Genomic DNA, 17,844 nt, shown 5'->3' on the forward strand with positions numbered 1-17,844 from the left:
TATTATATATTGAACACCTAATATATGCCAGAAACTGTTAGGTACTGGAGATATGGTGGTAAACAAAAACAGATATGGTGGTAAACAAAAACAGAAACTGGTTTTCTGGGGAAAATAAATATTAATCAAGTAATTACAGAAATAAATATGATTACAGTGAGAACTGCAGAGGATAAAAAGAGAGATGATACTATGAAATGGAGCAAGCAGCTCACTAATGGAGTTCAGGGGCAATGTTGGTCAGGGACGCCTTCACTGAGGAAATGATGTGTGAATTAAAATCCAAAGGATCCCAGGAATGAGCTACATGATAGTGGGAGTAGAAGCAAGGGTGGGAGCAGAGCAGAACTGAAAACAGTATTTCGGGGGGAAAAAAATGGTTTTGTTGTAAATAGAGAACATTGTGTGTGTTAGAAAGGGCTTGGTGTATTAAAGGACCTAAAAAGAAAAGGTACAAGTCTTGAAAGGTAGACAGAAACCAGAAAATATGGGGACTTGTAGACTACATTCAGAATTATGGCCTTTATCAAAAGTGCAATGGAAAATCTTTGAGGAAATTTTAAATGTAGGGGTAGTAACACCTAAGATTTTATCCTGATTGCTTTTTTTCCTTTCAGATAAATCTGATAGCTTTAGTTTTAAAGCAACATTTCCAAGATGTCTGATATTTCAGCAGTCTCTTCTAATGTATATTATTTATTCAGTTGCTTTCTGCTTTATTGAACATTATTCTACCAGGATTTTCTGACTGACTTGGTGATGTCTGAGGTGGATCGTTGTGGAGAACATGATGTCTTGATCTTCAGAGAGAATACTATTGCCACCAAATCCATTGAGGAATACCTCAAGTTGGTGGGACAACAGTATCTTCATGATGCACTGGGTATGAAAGAGAAAAACATCTATTTTCTTTTCTTTACCTTTCGATTTTAAGTTATTCCACCCCCATGAGACAAATGAATTGAGCTCAAATTCTGCATGTTATTTAGTTCTAATTGACTCAGATGTTAAGGTTTGAATCGTGGCCATAAGAAGTCTCTGCAGTACTCACCAGTGAAGAAATAACAATAAATGTAGAAACGGAAACCCTGTCAGCATACACTGCTACTCCGGGTCCCCAGCTTCATGATTCCAGGATGCACAGTAATATCAGCAGTGTCCATTGATAGATCTGAGGTGGTCTGTTTTCCCCAAAGTGTTGGGTGTTTATATGATGATGTTATTACCTAGTCTTGAGAGTGTTACCCTGACATTTGTTATCATGCATGCAAAACTCTAATCAAAAGTGAAGAAAGTCTTGCCACTTCCCACAACTCCCCCACAAATTTCTGCCTTTGAAGTTTCTAGAATTTTTAACATAACTAATTTTTGTCCAATCAGTAGCTCTTGCTGACTAGGCTACGCACTTGCAGTTCCAGATTTGGTCGTGAAATTGAGGCATTAACCACTAGAGTAAGGCACTGTGCTGGTCACTTTAATATACATCCTGATAGAGCAGATGTGAGTTCCTTGAAGAAACTAGCCCTTTGTTTTACCTCCATATCCCCACTACCTGCACAGACTGTTGAGCAGCACTGTCCAATAGAAATATAATATGACCCATGTGTAAGTAATTTTATTTATTTTTATTTTTTGAGTAATTTTAAATTTTCTAGTAGTCACAGTATTAAAAAGGATGAAGAGAAACAGGTGAAATTGATAACGTAATTTGTTTGACCCAGTATATCCAAATACTATTTAATGGCTTAAAAGAATAAAAGTTAATTAGGTGTTTTACTTTTTTATTCTTTTTGAAAATCAGTGTGTATTTCACATGTATCACACATTTTAATTTGCATAAGCCATTTCTAATGCTCAACAGCCACGTGTGACTATCAAGAGTAGAAAGTAAAAATATGTTGAATGATTGGAGAGATTTTTACCCTCAAGGAGTTTGCAATATAAGGATATAACATTAGGGATATGTCTATACCAAAAAGAGACATTCTGTGTTCTTTCAAAGAATTTTAAAAAATTGAATCCAGCTGATAGAATTGTCAGACTTTCTGTGTGAAATGCATTTATGTTGGTATGTAGTTTGAAGAATAGAAAGGTTAAAAATAGACATTGAGCAAGAGCAGATAAGAAGATAAGAAGTAGCATGGGGAAAAGGACACATGAACAAAAAGACATAGAGGTGGAACAGAACCAGGAATGTGTGGAATAAAACCATTTAGCTAGAAAAAGACATGAAAGAAACATGTGAACAATAAACAAAAAGATTAAACAATAATTAGAACCAGTTTGTGAAAACCTCAAATGCCTGGGTGAAGATTTAAAGTTTACAGTAATCATTGGAGAGCCACTGAAAGTTTTGAGCAGGGTGTTTTCAGTGGAATTAACTTAGCAGACTAAGACGAGTTGTATCCAGGCATGGTGGCTCATGTCTGTAGTCCCAGCTACTTGGGAGGCCAAGGTAAGAGAATTGCTTGAGCCCAGGAGTTCAAGGCTGCAGTGAGCTATGTTCACATCACTGCACTCCAGCCTGGGTGACAGAGAAAGACCTTGTCTTTAAAAAAAGGGTGAAGAAAGTCTACTGAAAGCCAATCAATTAAGAAGCCACTGTAGGCTGGGTGCGGTGGCTCACACTTGTAATCCCAACACTTTAGGAGGCCAAGGTAGGCGGATCACCCAAGGTCAGGAGTTCGAGACGATCCTGGCCAACATGCTGAAACCCCGTCTCTACTAAAAATACAAAAATTAGCCAGGCATGGTGGTGGGCACCTGTAATTCCAACTACTAAAGAGGCTGAGGCAGGAGAATCGCTTGAACCAGAGAGGTGGAGGTTGTCGTAAGCCAAGATTATGCCATTGCACTCCAGCCTGGGAGACAAGAGCAAAACTTCTCAAAAAAAAAAAAAAAAAAAGCCATTGTAATAAGAAAGAATGAGACTCTGAATGAGGGTAATCATGCAAGTAAGAATAGAGAAGAAGATGGATATGAGAAATAGTAAGGTTGAACTGATAGAACTTGGCAAATTTACAGTTTGTAGAAAGGAAGGAGGGAACAAATATTACAGAGAATTGTGGGGTTTTGTGAGTGACTAGGGGGATGACGAGATTCTTAACAGGAATAGAAACCACAGAAGTAGTAGGCGTGAAACAGGGGAAATTACATATATATTCAATTTGAAGTTCTAGTAGGAAATCTCAGGGGTTTTAGATAGGAAATCTAAGATACCTGTCTAGCTGGCTGTTGGAAATTTGAGACTAATTTACGCATGTGGAGAGGTTAAATGAAGCTGCAAGATTACCAGAGCAGGAAGAGAACTGGGCCAAGGACAGATCTTAGAGTGCACCTGGGTTTATGGTATAGAATGAAGAAGAGGAATCAGAGAAGTGATCAGAGAGAGAGAGCATCCAAAAAAGAAAGAAAACCAGGAAAATACTGAATCCTAGACACCAATAGAGAAGAGAGCATCAATAGAAAATTATGGAAGGTAAAGAAAAAGAATGGATATTGCATTTGGCACTTTAAATTTCACTGCTGATCGCTCACACTGGTTTCAGGAGGAGAGGAGCCAGGCTGTAAGGAATAGAGTGAGTCGCCATTCAAGAAACAGGATCAGTGTGTTTACATGAAGCAGACACATTATAGTAGCTACTACAATTAGTTTCTGCTCTGAAGTAGATTTTTTGTCTTCCTGTTTATCTTCATATTTTTTCTCCAATCATATAGACATTAAGAATGGTATAAAGAGCTTAAGAAAAGTACAAAGAGGTTTATAGTGTCATTGACATAAAGAGCTTATTACAGTCATAAATTATATCTCATGATTTGCTTTAATGATTTGTGTTTTGTTATAAAAGTCCACCAAAAAACAAAAAAGCATCTCAAACCGTACTACCTGCTTCTTTGAAATCAAATATTCATATTTTGAAAATTCAGTCTGCTAAACAGGATTTCTGAATGAAATAATTTCCAAAACGAAAAGTGGGTACCAGTCCTTTGATAGGACAGTGAATGATTAAATGGCCGATGGGCTCAATGAGGCATGAAAATTAATTCAGTGGACATGGGAAGAAATTCAAGTAACCCCTCAGAAATCTCTGTAATAATATTTATAATCCAAGAGCAAGGGCCACAGTAGTAAAAATGGCTGCTGCTTCTAAGAGCATAAACAGAATTAATTGGTAAGCTTCTTCAGGACAGGGGCTGTATTGTCTTCTCATTAAAGTTTTGCTATATTTCATATACTTTGGGCAGAAAATAGATGCTGTTTCCAGACTGCTTGAAGAATTTTCAGAGAGAATTGATTTTAAAAGGTGCCAGTAATATTGTACAATATCTGTCTGCTTCTTAGCCAGTCCTTATCTTAATTAAAGTGTTACTCTTTCTGCACAGACTCTGCATTGTTTAGACTTAAGTCTTCCATCTGTTATCCTATTTTACCTTTCCATTTGAAATCAGATTGCACCTTGGTATCCTGTGACACATAAGAAATACTATCTGTGAGATATACAAAAGAAAGCCCTGAAAAGACCTGATTTCCACTTTTAGCAGTGGAGGCAAATTCCTTTCAGCAGTAATATGTCCATCCTTGTTGACTTACTCCTACGTGTGCAATTTTTATGCTAGATAATAATGACTTAATGATTTACATAGAAAATAAGTCATAGAACATTCTGGGCACAAACTTAACATGTAAACAACATAACGAGCACCCCCTTTGGCTCTGGTTTTTTTCAAATGCAAGAAGGCAAACTTAAGTGAGTTTTTTAATCTCTCTTGGTAATTTTGATCAGTTAAGCACCTTCTAGTTACAAATCAATAAAAGCCTCTCCTTTCAGTATGGTACATTCTACATGCTCAAACACTGGTTATTGTTTCAACAGTTAAAGTATTATTTTTTCTGTTTTGGAGCATTTTAAATATGTAATAATCAGGAACAAAAATTTTTTAAGCTGGTACTATAGACGATTTACTTCTGGTCCCTGGAGTTATTTATCTGGCGCTTTTCTTGAAGAATTAAAAATATTGTTAATATTCATGTTTTTTATTAATATTACTATTTTTCCCTTGAATACATATAACCTAAAAGAAGTCACTAAACAGAATATTTAGGATACAGGTGTAGAGTTTGGCCAGTTTTTATATGGGATATTTGACACTGATTTCTTAGTTTTAAATGTAGGTACTCTTTAAATGAAGTTCATTTGTGGAAACATATAGCACAGGAGACATAGAGAACATATTGAATACGTATCTTGTGAGAATTGGTAACATTTTTAAAAGCCTCTTACTAGTTTTGGCCATTTCACTTGACAAAAAATTATTCAAAAGTTGCATGATTTTTACATTAAAATACTTTTTGTATGGTGCTCCTACTAAGAGCCAGGTACCATATTACATGCTTTTCATGCATTATGTCTGTTCCTCACCACAGCTCTACAGGGTGTTTACTATTAACACTGTTTTACAAATAAGACAGCTGAAACTCAGACTAATTTAGTGACTTTTCCAGGGCCCACAGTCAGTCTGTCTGACCTCAATGCCTTTAACTTTTCTGTGCACCCTTTCCTTTCTGTATACCACATTGTTTCCTGTTCTCTCACTTCTCATCCACGTCACAGGTATTTTTAAAAGTTTTCATTTATCTAAATACTAACTGTTTTGATAGAAATGCTCTTTCTGCTGCTGCTGCTGCTGCTGCTACTTAGTTTTGCAGGCATTATTGTTCACTTTCATGAAGTCTGTTATAACTAGCCTGAACCTCAAGTAATAAGCGCATATTTAGGAGAATCTTTGAAAGATCCACTCCTCTTTCATAAAGACCTATAAAAAACCAAGAATACATACTGCCATCTCTGATAAATATTTATTGAGCACCTGTAACATTTTGGGAGCTATTCAGAAGAGTCAAGATTTGAACATGAATAAAACCTAGTACCTAACCTCCAAAGGTATTCATCCTAGAAATGAAACAAACACAAACAATATGAAATACGAAGTAGTCGAAGATATACAAGCTATGCTGTGTACTAGAGGATAAACAGGTAAGGTAGGAATTTGTTCTTTCAGGGAATAGTGGGTGTATCTTTCTAGAACATCGGCCATATGAACAGGGCTTCTAAACTAAATTTATATGGAAAAGCATATACAGATTATATGGAGAAGATTATAAGGAGATCTGCTATAATATTGTGCAGTGTTGAATGACTGTCTCTGTTACAAGAGGTAAGCATAGAGAACCTTACTTGCATCTGTATTTGGCACCAACATTAGCACTTAAAACCTTCAGTGGGCTATTCAATCAAGCTTGGGTCATTTGTTCTTCTAGAATAACAATAATAGTCCCCTAAGTAGAGCGAGCCTTAAAACAAATAACGAGTTTATACTAATTAAACATATATTTAGTTTAATACATTTTTTAAGTAGTATCATTACCATTTTTATAAATACTGTGATGATGATGTTAGTGATTGCTGTTATTCCACTTCCAGGATAAGAAAAATAAACATGATATGTAGGATGTGACAACTCTTGGGTTCCAAAGCAATGAGGCTTCATGGGCCATCTTTTGTGCCCTCCCTGTCAGATCTAGAAAAGAATTCCCCATTATACATTTTAGGACAGAAATCATAAGTCCTTTTATTCTATTCAGGAAGACACTGTTTATAGCTATATTTTCATCTTCTATCTTCTAATAGGGGAGTTTATCAAAGCTTTGTATGAGTCAGATGAGAACTGTGAAGTGGATCCCAGCAAATGTTCATCTAGTGAACTGATAGACCATCAGAGCAACCTGAAAATGTGCTGTGAGCTGGCTTTCTGCAAGATCATCAACTCTTACTGGTGAGCTTATCTCATCCTCTGCCTGTGGAACATCTTTTCATATAAAAGTCATCACAATGTTAACAATTATTTTATAACCAAAGGGGAGGGTCTTGGAGACAAATTGAAAGTTTCCCTAATACAGTCCCATCTAAAATTGAAATCTCCATTGTAAGCAGAAGTACTTTTTAACTGGCTATCTACATAAATATAATCTCTCCCCAGAATATTAGTACTATAGCCTCTAATATCAAAAGTATTTCTTTTGCTTTCTAAAATATTTACTAGTGTTGAACGGATGTGTTCATGAATTTTGATCATTGCACTAACTCCAGCAATTGGTGAAACTTAGGAAGATTTTTGATGAACAGTCTTTAGAGAGACTATGGTGAGTTATACTAAACCAGATGGTTTAGTCAGGAGCCTCATGCCATTTTCCCACTTTGCAAAACTAAATTTAAACTAATCCAGAGTTTTGTAGCCTTGGGTTTCCAGTCTCCATCTGGCCTCTGTGAATTTTTCCACCGCCTCTCAGCCATGAATCAGGTAAAACCTCATCCCAGAATTTCTACTAGGTCCTCCTCACAGCCTGACTCTTAAGCAGAGATATGTTGGGTCAGGGTGGAATCACTTGTGCTTTGAGTTCTGGTACTTCTGTGTTTAGAGGTTTTGGTACTTTTTTCCTTCCCTAGTGTCTTCCCTCGTGAGTTGAAAGAAGTGTTTGCATCATGGAAGCAGCAGTGCCTGAACCGTGGCAAGCAAGACATCAGCGAGAGGCTCATCAGTGCCTCATTATTTCTCCGTTTTTTGTGTCCAGCCATTATGTCTCCCAGTCTTTTCAACCTTATGCAGGAGTATCCTGATGACCGCACATCTCGGACTCTAACTCTTATTGCCAAGGTCATTCAGAACCTGGCCAACTTTGCCAAGTAGGTGATACTATTGTAACCACTTTAAAAACACAGTTTAAAAAATACTCGAGGCCTAAAATTTGGATGAGGGTTGGGAACCTCATCACTCATGTTACCAGATTTTCACTGTGGTATTAATAAATACAGCAAAAAATTGGAAACAAGTTAAATAATCACTTCATTGAGGAGTGGTTAAGTAACCTATGATACATGCATTCAATGGAATATTTGCAGGTACTACAAGCTGTTTACAAAGACTATCCAATAATATAGAGCATTAAGATAAAATTAAATTAAAAGTGCTGATAAAAATGCTTCAGTAGGAAAAAAAAGGGGAGAATAAAAAGTGGTATGTATACTGTTACCCCAGCAATATGAAAATACAAAAAACTAACTATAAAAAAAGTTGGGAAGAAAAGACAAATTATGTGGTTACATTGTCTAAGACAATTATCCTGACCACTTCAAAAAAGACAATTTTATGAAAAATGCAAAAGATGGAGGGGGGCTGTTCTAGATTAAAAGAGATTAAATGCAGTACTTGAAACTTATTTGGATCTTAAGTTGGAAAAAATATATGTCCTTTTGGGGGCAATGGGCGGAATTTAAATATAGACTGTAGGTAAGATAATTCATGAATAGTGTTTTTAAAAGTTTTAGTGTGATAATGGCATTGGTTTATGTAAGAGATATTCCTTATTCTGAAGAAATGGACACTAAACTATTTAGAGGTGATGTCTGCAACTTGGTTTAAAATGGTTCCAGAAAGAAAAAAAAAAAAATCTGTATAGAAAGAGAGGGTGTGAAAGCAAACTTGGCAAAAATAACAGTTGGTTAATGTAGATGAAAGGCATATGGGTATTCATTGTATATTCTTTCAACTTTTCTGCAGGTTTAAAATTTTTCAAAAGAAAATTAGGAGAAAACAGTTGGGAAGGAAATGTACTAAAATATAAACAGCAGATATATTTGGGTAGCTTGAATGAGACATCCACACTTTTTTCTTTCTACTTTTCATTGTTTCAAACTTTTTTCAGTAAGTTTGTTATTTTTATAATTTACAGAAAATAAATTTAAGAAATGGCTGGGAAGGAATTCACATTTACAAAATTGACTAAGATTTATTCAATATTGATGCTTAAAAACAAGTTTCTATTAGCAATGTATTGAAGAAAAAAAAAAACAAGAACAGATTGTTTTCTAGTATAAATAGTGGCTTTTTAGAGGTGTACTATTTTAATTTTGTATAATTTATATATAAGCCAATGCAGAAATACACATATTTATCCATATTTGAGCTAAAAAATATTTATATTTTATTTTGGAACAGGTTTTGTGGACTTAAACTAGGCCCTGAAGATAGGTAGAATCTAGATAGGCAAAGGAGAGAAGTTTTTCTCTAGTGCAAGTAAATAGCATGGGCAAAAGCTTGGAGAAGAAAAAAATGTATAATATATTTGGGAGACTTTGAAGAAACTAGCAGTATTGAAGGTTTGTACTGGTGAGCATTTGGTAGGTAAGTGAGGCCTATATTACAGAGAAATTCAAATACCAGAAGTTAAAAAAAAAAAAAAAAAAAAAGAGGTTTAGCTTTACCCTTTAGAGAATAGAAAGTTATTCAAAGCATTGGAATATTAAAGTGATATTAAGAAAGTATGTTATAGCATTTATCACTTATAGATAATAAACAAAATTAATCATTCCCTCCACAAAATAAAAAAAATGTCATAATTCTGTGTAAAGTCAAATCAAAATGATCATCTCTCTCTTGAATATGTTCTTTCTCATTTTCTCATCCTCTACTTCAGGTTTGGTAACAAAGAGGAATACATGGCATTCATGAATGATTTTTTAGAACATGAATGGGGTGGAATGAAGCGCTTTCTTTTGGAGATCTCTAATCCAGACACCATCTCAAACACCCCAGGCTTTGATGGTTACATTGATCTGGGCCGAGAGCTTTCAGTTTTGCATTCCTTACTGTGGGAAGTAGTTTCCCAACTTGATAAGGTAAAGTAGGTTGATGGAAGATAGAGACTTTAATGTACCTGAATTCTGGAAAGTACCTATAGAGTGATAGCACTCACTCTTTCTGCTAATTGAAAGCAACCTTTTACCCTAGAAATCTGAGAGTGGTCATCATTTCTGAGTAAAATATGGGACCGACAACCATGAAATTCTAGAAAACCATGACATTATTAATATATGTTTTTAATATTTATCTGAATTAATGGAGTATATTTCTCTAAATTTATATATACAGAGTGCATATCTGAAAACTTTATTAGAAACTAATATATTGGTATATACAGCCTTATGCATGTCTAATAGGATAAGATGAAACCTCATATAGTAATTTCTAATAAAAGTATAGATTTAGCTAAGAAAATACTAGGTTTATCATGTTTTAAGTAACTTTACCCATGAAACAAATTTTTTTACTATACAAGTCATAGAGTTTCATATAATTATTAGTGCTAAAAATCACTGTTTTCTTTCTTTACAGATGTGAATTAAGAATATAGAAAACAATTATTTTTAATCATTTGTTTGCTAAGAATTTTATTATGTACCATATTAATAAGTAAATATACACCATGCCAATCATTTTCTTCCTTCTGGAGTTTAACAAAAAGGAATAGATTTGGTAGTAAAAAATAGTCTAATAGACTTTGGCTAAGCTTATTACAATAATTATTTATTGATGTTTTTGTTTGCTACAGGCATTTTATAAATATGTGTGGTGGTATGTTAGAATAACTTCAAAAGACAGTTATTTTTCTGTGATAATGATTTGTTTTCCTCTATTTTCCTATCAATAAAAGTGCTATACTAGTAAAATTTGAAGGGGAATAAAACGTATTAACGAAGACCATTTTGCTGAGGAAACATAAGTGGTAGTGTGTCCTCCAATGCTTAAAACATTTGTGAAACAGTCAACTGTTCCTTATTCTTGAGGACCTTTTTTCACTTTTAGAAATGCTAGCTAGATTTTTAAGTTGCAACTACGCCAAAGGAAAATCCTTTTCATATGAATCATAGCCCAACATTGTTGAGCAAGTAAAGGCATTGGTGGCATCTATACCTGTTTGAGTAGGGTAAAAGAGTCTGTTGATTGTTGAGAAGGCAGAGACCCAAAGGCAGCTATGTCAAACTGACTGACAGTTGAAGGAGACCCCTAAGACCCCATGAGAATAAGAATTCCGTAAAGAAAAAAATGATTGAAATGGATAAAGCAAATATTAAAGAGTTAGTCTTTGTTGAATAAACTGCATCTCAGTGGGATGCAGGTTCAGTTTTCCTGTGAAATGGGCTTGGTTTGTTTAGGATCAAGGTCTTTTTAATGGACTTTGCTGTATAAACACACTTTCTCCTTTTTAATCTGTGTTTGGTCCTGGGAACCAGGAATACATCTAGACATATCTCATAGAGAAAATTTACCTGATTTTGTTGTTAAATTAACAACAAAAATTGTCTTACTGATGGAAACTCAGTTGGCAGTGGGTCAGGGTTCCCAAGATTGACTGGGATAGTGGATGGCAGTATCATCTGTGTGCCCTGCAGTACTCCGGATTCCTGAATGCAGCACCTTCTTATATGTTGGCATGCATTTCTTTTCTCACATGATCCCTTTTCTTTGAAAGTTTATCATACTAGCTGATCCTGTGGTCTTGAAGTTCTTTTGGTTAGAAGGAATTTGGTTCTTCCTCTACCCTCCCCCACCTTGATCTACTAGCCTCCCAGAGATGTAGTTTGCTTCGCATGTCTATTTTAGTTGGAATGGCATTAGTTTGGTAGTTTTGAGCATGTCTTTTAATTTTTATTTGCATAATCCTGATTTCAATTTCCTTTCTTTCCTCGATGTCTGCTGCACCCTGTTTCGCCTCCTCCATTCATCTCGACGCCATGGTTCTGCTGCTCCATAACAATGCATTATGAACCTGCCACTCCCATATGCAAACACCTACCCTTCCCTCCAACCTACACCCCTCCATCAATGGCCATCGTTGTGCCAAAAACAATCTATGGTGGATGTCGCAATGCTTATTATCCAATTAGGGTGAAAATTCCTTCCTACAGGCGACCGTGGCAAAATTGGGGCCTCTCCCTCGTGTTCTTGCTGATATTACCAAGTCATTGACTAATCCTACGCCAATACAACAGCAACTGAGACGCTTCACTGAACATAACTCCAGTCCAAATGTCAGTGGAAGCCTCTCCTCTGGGCTGCAGAAAATATTTGAAGACCCCACTGACAGGTATGAAAGAGAGGACGTAACCAATATCTCAGAGAAATATAATGTTCAGATTTAGCAGAAGTATATTCAACCTATTTTTTGAACTTATAAGTTTAAAATCATGAGCAATTGAAGACTCATCTGACCTGAGAGCAGTTCAATTATTTGTCATTATAATGCACAAGATCTGGGATAACTTATTTTCTAGAATGGTAGTATAGAGAGTTATAATATATTCCACAGCATATTTTAAAAATTTCTGTCTTGCTTAGTGGGAGACCAAAGGCTTTATGAAATTCATGTTTCCATACGTTATAGCATTCAAAAACCATGGAGAACCTTGGTGAAAACCTTTTTATAGCTGGCTGTGTCAGCTGGACAGGTAGATACAATGTTGATGCTTAGACTGTTTTATGGATTGGCAAGACTTGTGCCTTTAGCAGGGACCTTGCAGTTGTGTACTTAGAACTTCTCCTCTTGAAGGTTTAGATAAGTAAGTATGAATTGGAATATTTCAGGAAGGTTTAAAACCTAACTGGGAAATGATTGGAATCCTGGTTAAAACTGAAGACAGTGATGAGTTGGTATCTACAGTGTTATTCTCTACTTTTGGGGAAAAAGTAAAAATGCTGGATTTTATTCTAACAATTATAGTAATTCCCTAATTATATAAAATCTGAGTTTCCAAATAAATGTGTGTATCCACATAAGAACCTTCAGAGGAGTTCACATGCCTGAATTGAGGCATCTTAGCCATGTTGAAGTTGTCTCAAGAGAAATTAAGTGTCCTTTCCTTTTCCACAGTGATTTGCATAAACTAAAATCTCCAAGCCAGGACAACACAGACAGCTACTTCAGAGGGAAAACATTATTGCTGGTTCAGCAAGCCTCCTCTCAGAGCATGACTTATTCTGAAAAGGATGAAAGGGAAAGTAGCCTTCCTAATGGTCGGAGCGTCTCCCTCATGGACCTCCAGGACACTCATGCTGCTCAAGTGGAGCATGCATCTGTCATGCTTGATGTGCCTATACGCTTGACCGGAAGCCAGCTTTCCATAACCCAGGTGGCCAGCATCAAACAGCTGCGGGAAACCCAGAGCACTCCCCAAAGTGCACCCCAAGTGAGAAGGCCCCTGCACCCAGCCTTGAACCAGCCAGGTGGCCTTCAGCCCTTGTCATTCCAGAACCCTGTCTATCACCTCAATAACCCAATTCCAGCAATGCCAAAGGCCTCTATAGATTCCAGTTTGGAGAACCTAAGCACTGCCAGTTCCAGAAGCCAAAGTAACAGTGAAGACTTCAAGCTCAGTGGACCCAGCAATAGCAGCATGGAAGATTTCACTAAACGTAGCACTCAGAGTGAGGACTTCTCCAGGCGGCACACTGTGCCGGATAGACACATACCTCTTGCTTTGCCACGACAAAATAGTACTGGGCAGGCCCAGATCCGAAAAGTGGACCAGGGTGGGTTAGGTGCCCGAGCCAAAGCCCCACCATCCCTGCCACATAGTGCTTCCTTACGTAGCACCGGGAGCATGTCAGTGGCGTCCGCAGCCCTGGTGGCCGAACCTGTGCAGAATGGGAGCCGGTCCCGGCAGCAGTCCTCTTCCTCCAGAGAGAGCCCTGTTCCCAAAGTGAGAGCAATCCAGAGACAACAGACACAGCAGGTAGGCGCGAGTGCTGAAGGGGCGTGGCTTCTACTTGGTCCATGTTTCCTTGGTTCTTTATACGTAAATCATTGAGAAATCCTATTGTTAACAATATTTCCACTTAAAAGCAACCTTTAAATGGAAAGAGGAAAGGAAAATTTGGGGAAGCTTCTGCCTAAGTGAGACTGCAGAATGAAGTTTGACTCACTACCCTTAAAAGTCTAACAAACACGCAGGGGCCCCCTTCTCTTCAAGCAGCAGAGCTACTACCTCAGTTTACACTTAGAACAAATCGGTGATGTTGAATGAATAATTAGATACTTAAAATCTGTAGGCAAAACCAACTATTATTTTGGGAATCTGAAAATTAATCCCTCTTAATTTTTTTTCTTGAGCTTCCAGAATAAAGGTTTGCATTCTGAGCCAAGAGTTTAATGTGACTGCTCTCCATTCCATCCCTCAACTCTCTCTGGAAATACAAAGTCCCATGTGCCTTTTCCTGGAAATGGCTAGAAAAATAAACACTTGAACACGTGGAGAGTCAAGATAAAGGAAAGATTAAAAAGATAGAAGCACAGGTGGAAAAGGAAGTATTCTGAACATTTGCAGATCCCTTACATTTCTATTTACATGGACAAGCCCAGCTAACATCACATCCAATCGTAATATAAGATTTTCTGATTTTTTTTCTTGACGAATAAAAAGCTTTGCCCAGAAATTAATCATTTCTTCCTTACATATTACATTTTGAAGCATCAGTACATATTTTTCCCTTTAAAACAAACTACTGTTAAATATATATAGGCCGGGTGCGGTGGCTCAAGCCTGTAATCCCAGCACTTTGGGAGGCTGAGACAGGCGGATCACAAGGTCAGGAGATCGAGACCATCCTGGCTAACACGGTGAAACCCCGTCTCTACTAAAAACAAAAAATACAAAAGAACTAGCCGGGCGAGGTGGCAGGTGCCTGTAGTCCCAGCTACTCGGGAGACTGAGGCAGGAGAATGGTGTGAACCCGGGAGGCGGAGCTTGCAGTGAGCTGAGATCCGGCCACTGCACTCCAGCCTGGGTGACAGAGCAAGACTCCGTCTCAAAAAATATATATATATATATATAAATATACACACACACACTCGTGTAACTTTTCATATATGTAATATATATCTTTATATATCTTTCATCTAAAAAGATTTTTCTCCTAAAAAAGCATTGTGTTAGTTGAATTTTTTTTTGAAACCTAATGATAGTACTAGAAAGTTTGAGATTAAAAGAGTTCTATGACAAATCCTTTTATGCAGCAAAACAACTGGGCAGGGAGACTGCAATAAAATCCTAGTTTGTATCTGTAATATATTTGCATTTTTACAGTTTAGGCACTTACTGATATGGCTGCTTCTGCCTCCAGTCTGCTATGATCAGAGCCCCTTGCACCTACTTTGATTTTTTAATTGGATTATTTATAGAATCCTTGGATACAGAAATAGAAGAAGGGATGAAAAGCATGACTAACTTAAACTGTTTCTAGAAGCAGACTTCCTGGGCTAAACCTCCTCCTTGGTCATTTTTTACTGAGTAATAAAGTTTTTCTACAGTCTTAAATTTTTCATTTTTATTTTGTTGTATTTCCCAAAAATTTACCAAATTGTTTGATTTAGTAAGCATTTGTATTTGAAGAAAAGGAAAAATATATATCTTTTATATGTATCATATGTATTTTTTATATATAAATGTGTGTATATATAAACATAAAATGTATGTGTTAGGAGGCTATCAGTCATGCCCACCTTATTGTGAAGTAGTTTCCTCCCATCACTTTTTTGCTAGACTCTAGTTGAGATCAACTACTTTCAGAGAATTAAGGTGTTCATTGGGAGGAGAAGGGAAAAATACATAATTTTAGAAATCAGAATACTGTGTAGAAGCACATATCTACTCAGGGACTTAGAGCAGCACAAGGGCACTGAAGATAAAATAAGATTAGTGAAGGGCATGAGATCTGGCAGAGAGGGACAGGACAGGGAAAGTGTCCTCCACCTGCTTTTCAAAAGTGTGCTTAGGCCCAGCCCTGTACAGAAAAGGAAAATAAAGATTCTTTTCTTTTTTTATTCTGCTTACCCTTTCGTTCTGTATCGTGGAGTCCTCTGTGACTCCATGAGGGCCTATGATTCAGGCTGGTTGTTTATTAATATTATAAATTACATAGCCTTTTTTGTGGTCATCTGGAGCCAATTGTCATTTATAATATTTTTTCTTTAGGAAAATATAATACCTATCACATAAGCACATAATACATGTTTCTGTGGGTTATAAATAGAGGACTGCCTGGATGGATGGGAGGCGGGGAATGCATACAGTCTCCAAACAACCAATATAAAAATTAGTTTTTGTGTCACAGCCATTAATGAGTCACATATATATTTTTTGGCATGAAGTAGGGTACAGACACAGTGAGATGTCCAGGTACAGCTTTGAATATTAATCTTAGTTTATACTTTTGCTGGTGGTGCCACTGTCGTATCAGTTGAAGCATAAATCACTTTATTTTGATTGTTCAAGTTTCTTTTTTTTTTTTCCTACACTGGCTTTTGGTTCATTGTTTTGAACTTACATCGTTAGTTTTTTATTTCTTTTTTTTTTTTCGAAACAGAGTCTTCCTCTGTTGCCTAGACTGGAGTGCAGTGGTGTGATCTCAGCTCACTGTAACCTCCGCCTCCTGGGTTCAAGCAATTCTCCTGTCTCAGCCTCCTGAGTAGCTGGGATTACAGGTGCCCGCCACTACACCTGGCTAATTTTTGTATTTTTAATAGTGGCGGGGTTTCACCACATTGGTCAGCTTGGTCTTGAACTCCTGACCTCAAGTGATCCACCTGCCTCAGCCTCCCAAAGTGCTGGGATTACAGGCATGAGCCACCGCGCCTGGCGTAGTTTTTTATTTCTTATCTTTCTGTTTCTTGCTTGCTTTGTTCATCTCACTCCCATGAAGCCTCTGAAGTTCTATATAATCAGCACATTTTTAAGGCAAATTCTTTTACATATTTTAATTGCAAATTGTGTTGGGGAATTCTCTCCCAGAAACTAGAGGATTTCTTTGTGGGGATTGTTCTGTAGGTGGCTGTAATTATCAGTAGCTTTGTCCCTGCAAATTCCATTTATATCTTAGCACAAAGTAGTGGCCATTGTCTGCACAGTAACTGGCTTCGGTCTTCTACGTCTAATGAGTAGGAAGGAAATAAAATCCTGATAAAAAAATTTATAGATAAATTTTTTTTTCAAGAAACTGTCTTAATTTTTTAACCCATTTCAGCCTCTGTTTGATTGCTTTTTTTTTATTTTCCTCTCTATTTTGTTTTTTATGTATCATGTACTTTGTACAAATAATAGACTTTTTGTATAATATGTGAGTCATTCAGATTTAGCATGTACCCTAATCTTAGAAATTTGAATTTGAAGAGACCTTTTAAAATAGATAATTGACAAGTCTATTAATATGATGCTGCAGTTTTCACATTTGGATTTGTTGAGCTGTCTCCTAACCAACCTCTTCAAGAACTCCCAAAGTTTATGGATTAATTCAGTCAGCCCTTTCTTTGGTGTTGATAGCAGAAATTCGTTTATAGGAATCCGACTATTTCACACTATGAAGCTGAAACCAATTGGTCTTGTTTATATCTAGTAAATACTAGCAAAGAACAAGGAACTGGCCTCAGCATTGCCAGGCTGTGACTAATTGTAGTATCAGTGAAACTGCTGCGTCAGGCTCTTTTGCCCTAAAGCATTACTGTTTTTCCAGGGAGACCCTATACAGCTTTATCTAAAAGGGAAGATATTCCTAATGGGAATTCCTGCTGTATAGCTCTATAGATGATTGTTAAAAGGATATTATCTGTTGTTTAGATTTTGTTGTTTTTGTTTCATTATCTTTGATGATCATGTTGAAAGTGGATATAAATTTTCTTTCTAAGGCTATTCCTAGGCAAGATGGGATCTGAACCACTTACCTCCTCCCTCAATTTCTTGGACTATAAACTAGAGATATTTTTTGCTATTAATCCAGCTTATAAGGAGATGGAACGGTCATTGAAAAGAATCCTTTGGTGCCCTTCCAAAGGATTAGGGGAAAAACATAGAATATTCTCTTAGTAATAAATTATATTTTAGTAATTAATTCTAAAGATAATCCAGAATAATAAATGAATAATATTTTATTGAGTATCTGTTGTGCATTTAACTAGTC

The 17,844-nt window shown here is 36.6% G+C and overlaps 1 protein-coding gene across 3 annotated transcripts in view; it reads left to right on the forward strand.

Moving 5' to 3' along the window:
* The window catches only part of RASAL2 (RAS protein activator like 2), a 373,660-nt gene that overhangs the window by 344,206 nt on the left and 11,610 nt on the right, over positions 1-17,844 (forward strand). For 2 of the 3 annotated variants that reach the window (XM_023231270.1, XM_023231272.1), the window contains 6 exons: positions 739-883; positions 6,690-6,834; positions 7,506-7,742; positions 9,533-9,734; positions 11,784-11,983; positions 12,767-13,628. In XM_023231270.1, the coding sequence (XP_023087038.1) occupies positions 739-883; positions 6,690-6,834; positions 7,506-7,742; positions 9,533-9,734; positions 11,784-11,983; positions 12,767-13,628 (1,791 nt within the window). The remainder of the gene's footprint in view (positions 1-738; positions 884-6,689; positions 6,835-7,505; positions 7,743-9,532; positions 9,735-11,783; positions 11,984-12,766; positions 13,629-17,844) is intronic. The other variant, XM_023231271.1, reaches the window with a different exon arrangement.

This window comes from Piliocolobus tephrosceles, chromosome 1 (assembly GCF_002776525.5).
Source record: "Piliocolobus tephrosceles isolate RC106 chromosome 1, ASM277652v3, whole genome shotgun sequence".
Taxonomy (NCBI): domain Eukaryota; kingdom Metazoa; phylum Chordata; class Mammalia; order Primates; family Cercopithecidae; genus Piliocolobus; species Piliocolobus tephrosceles.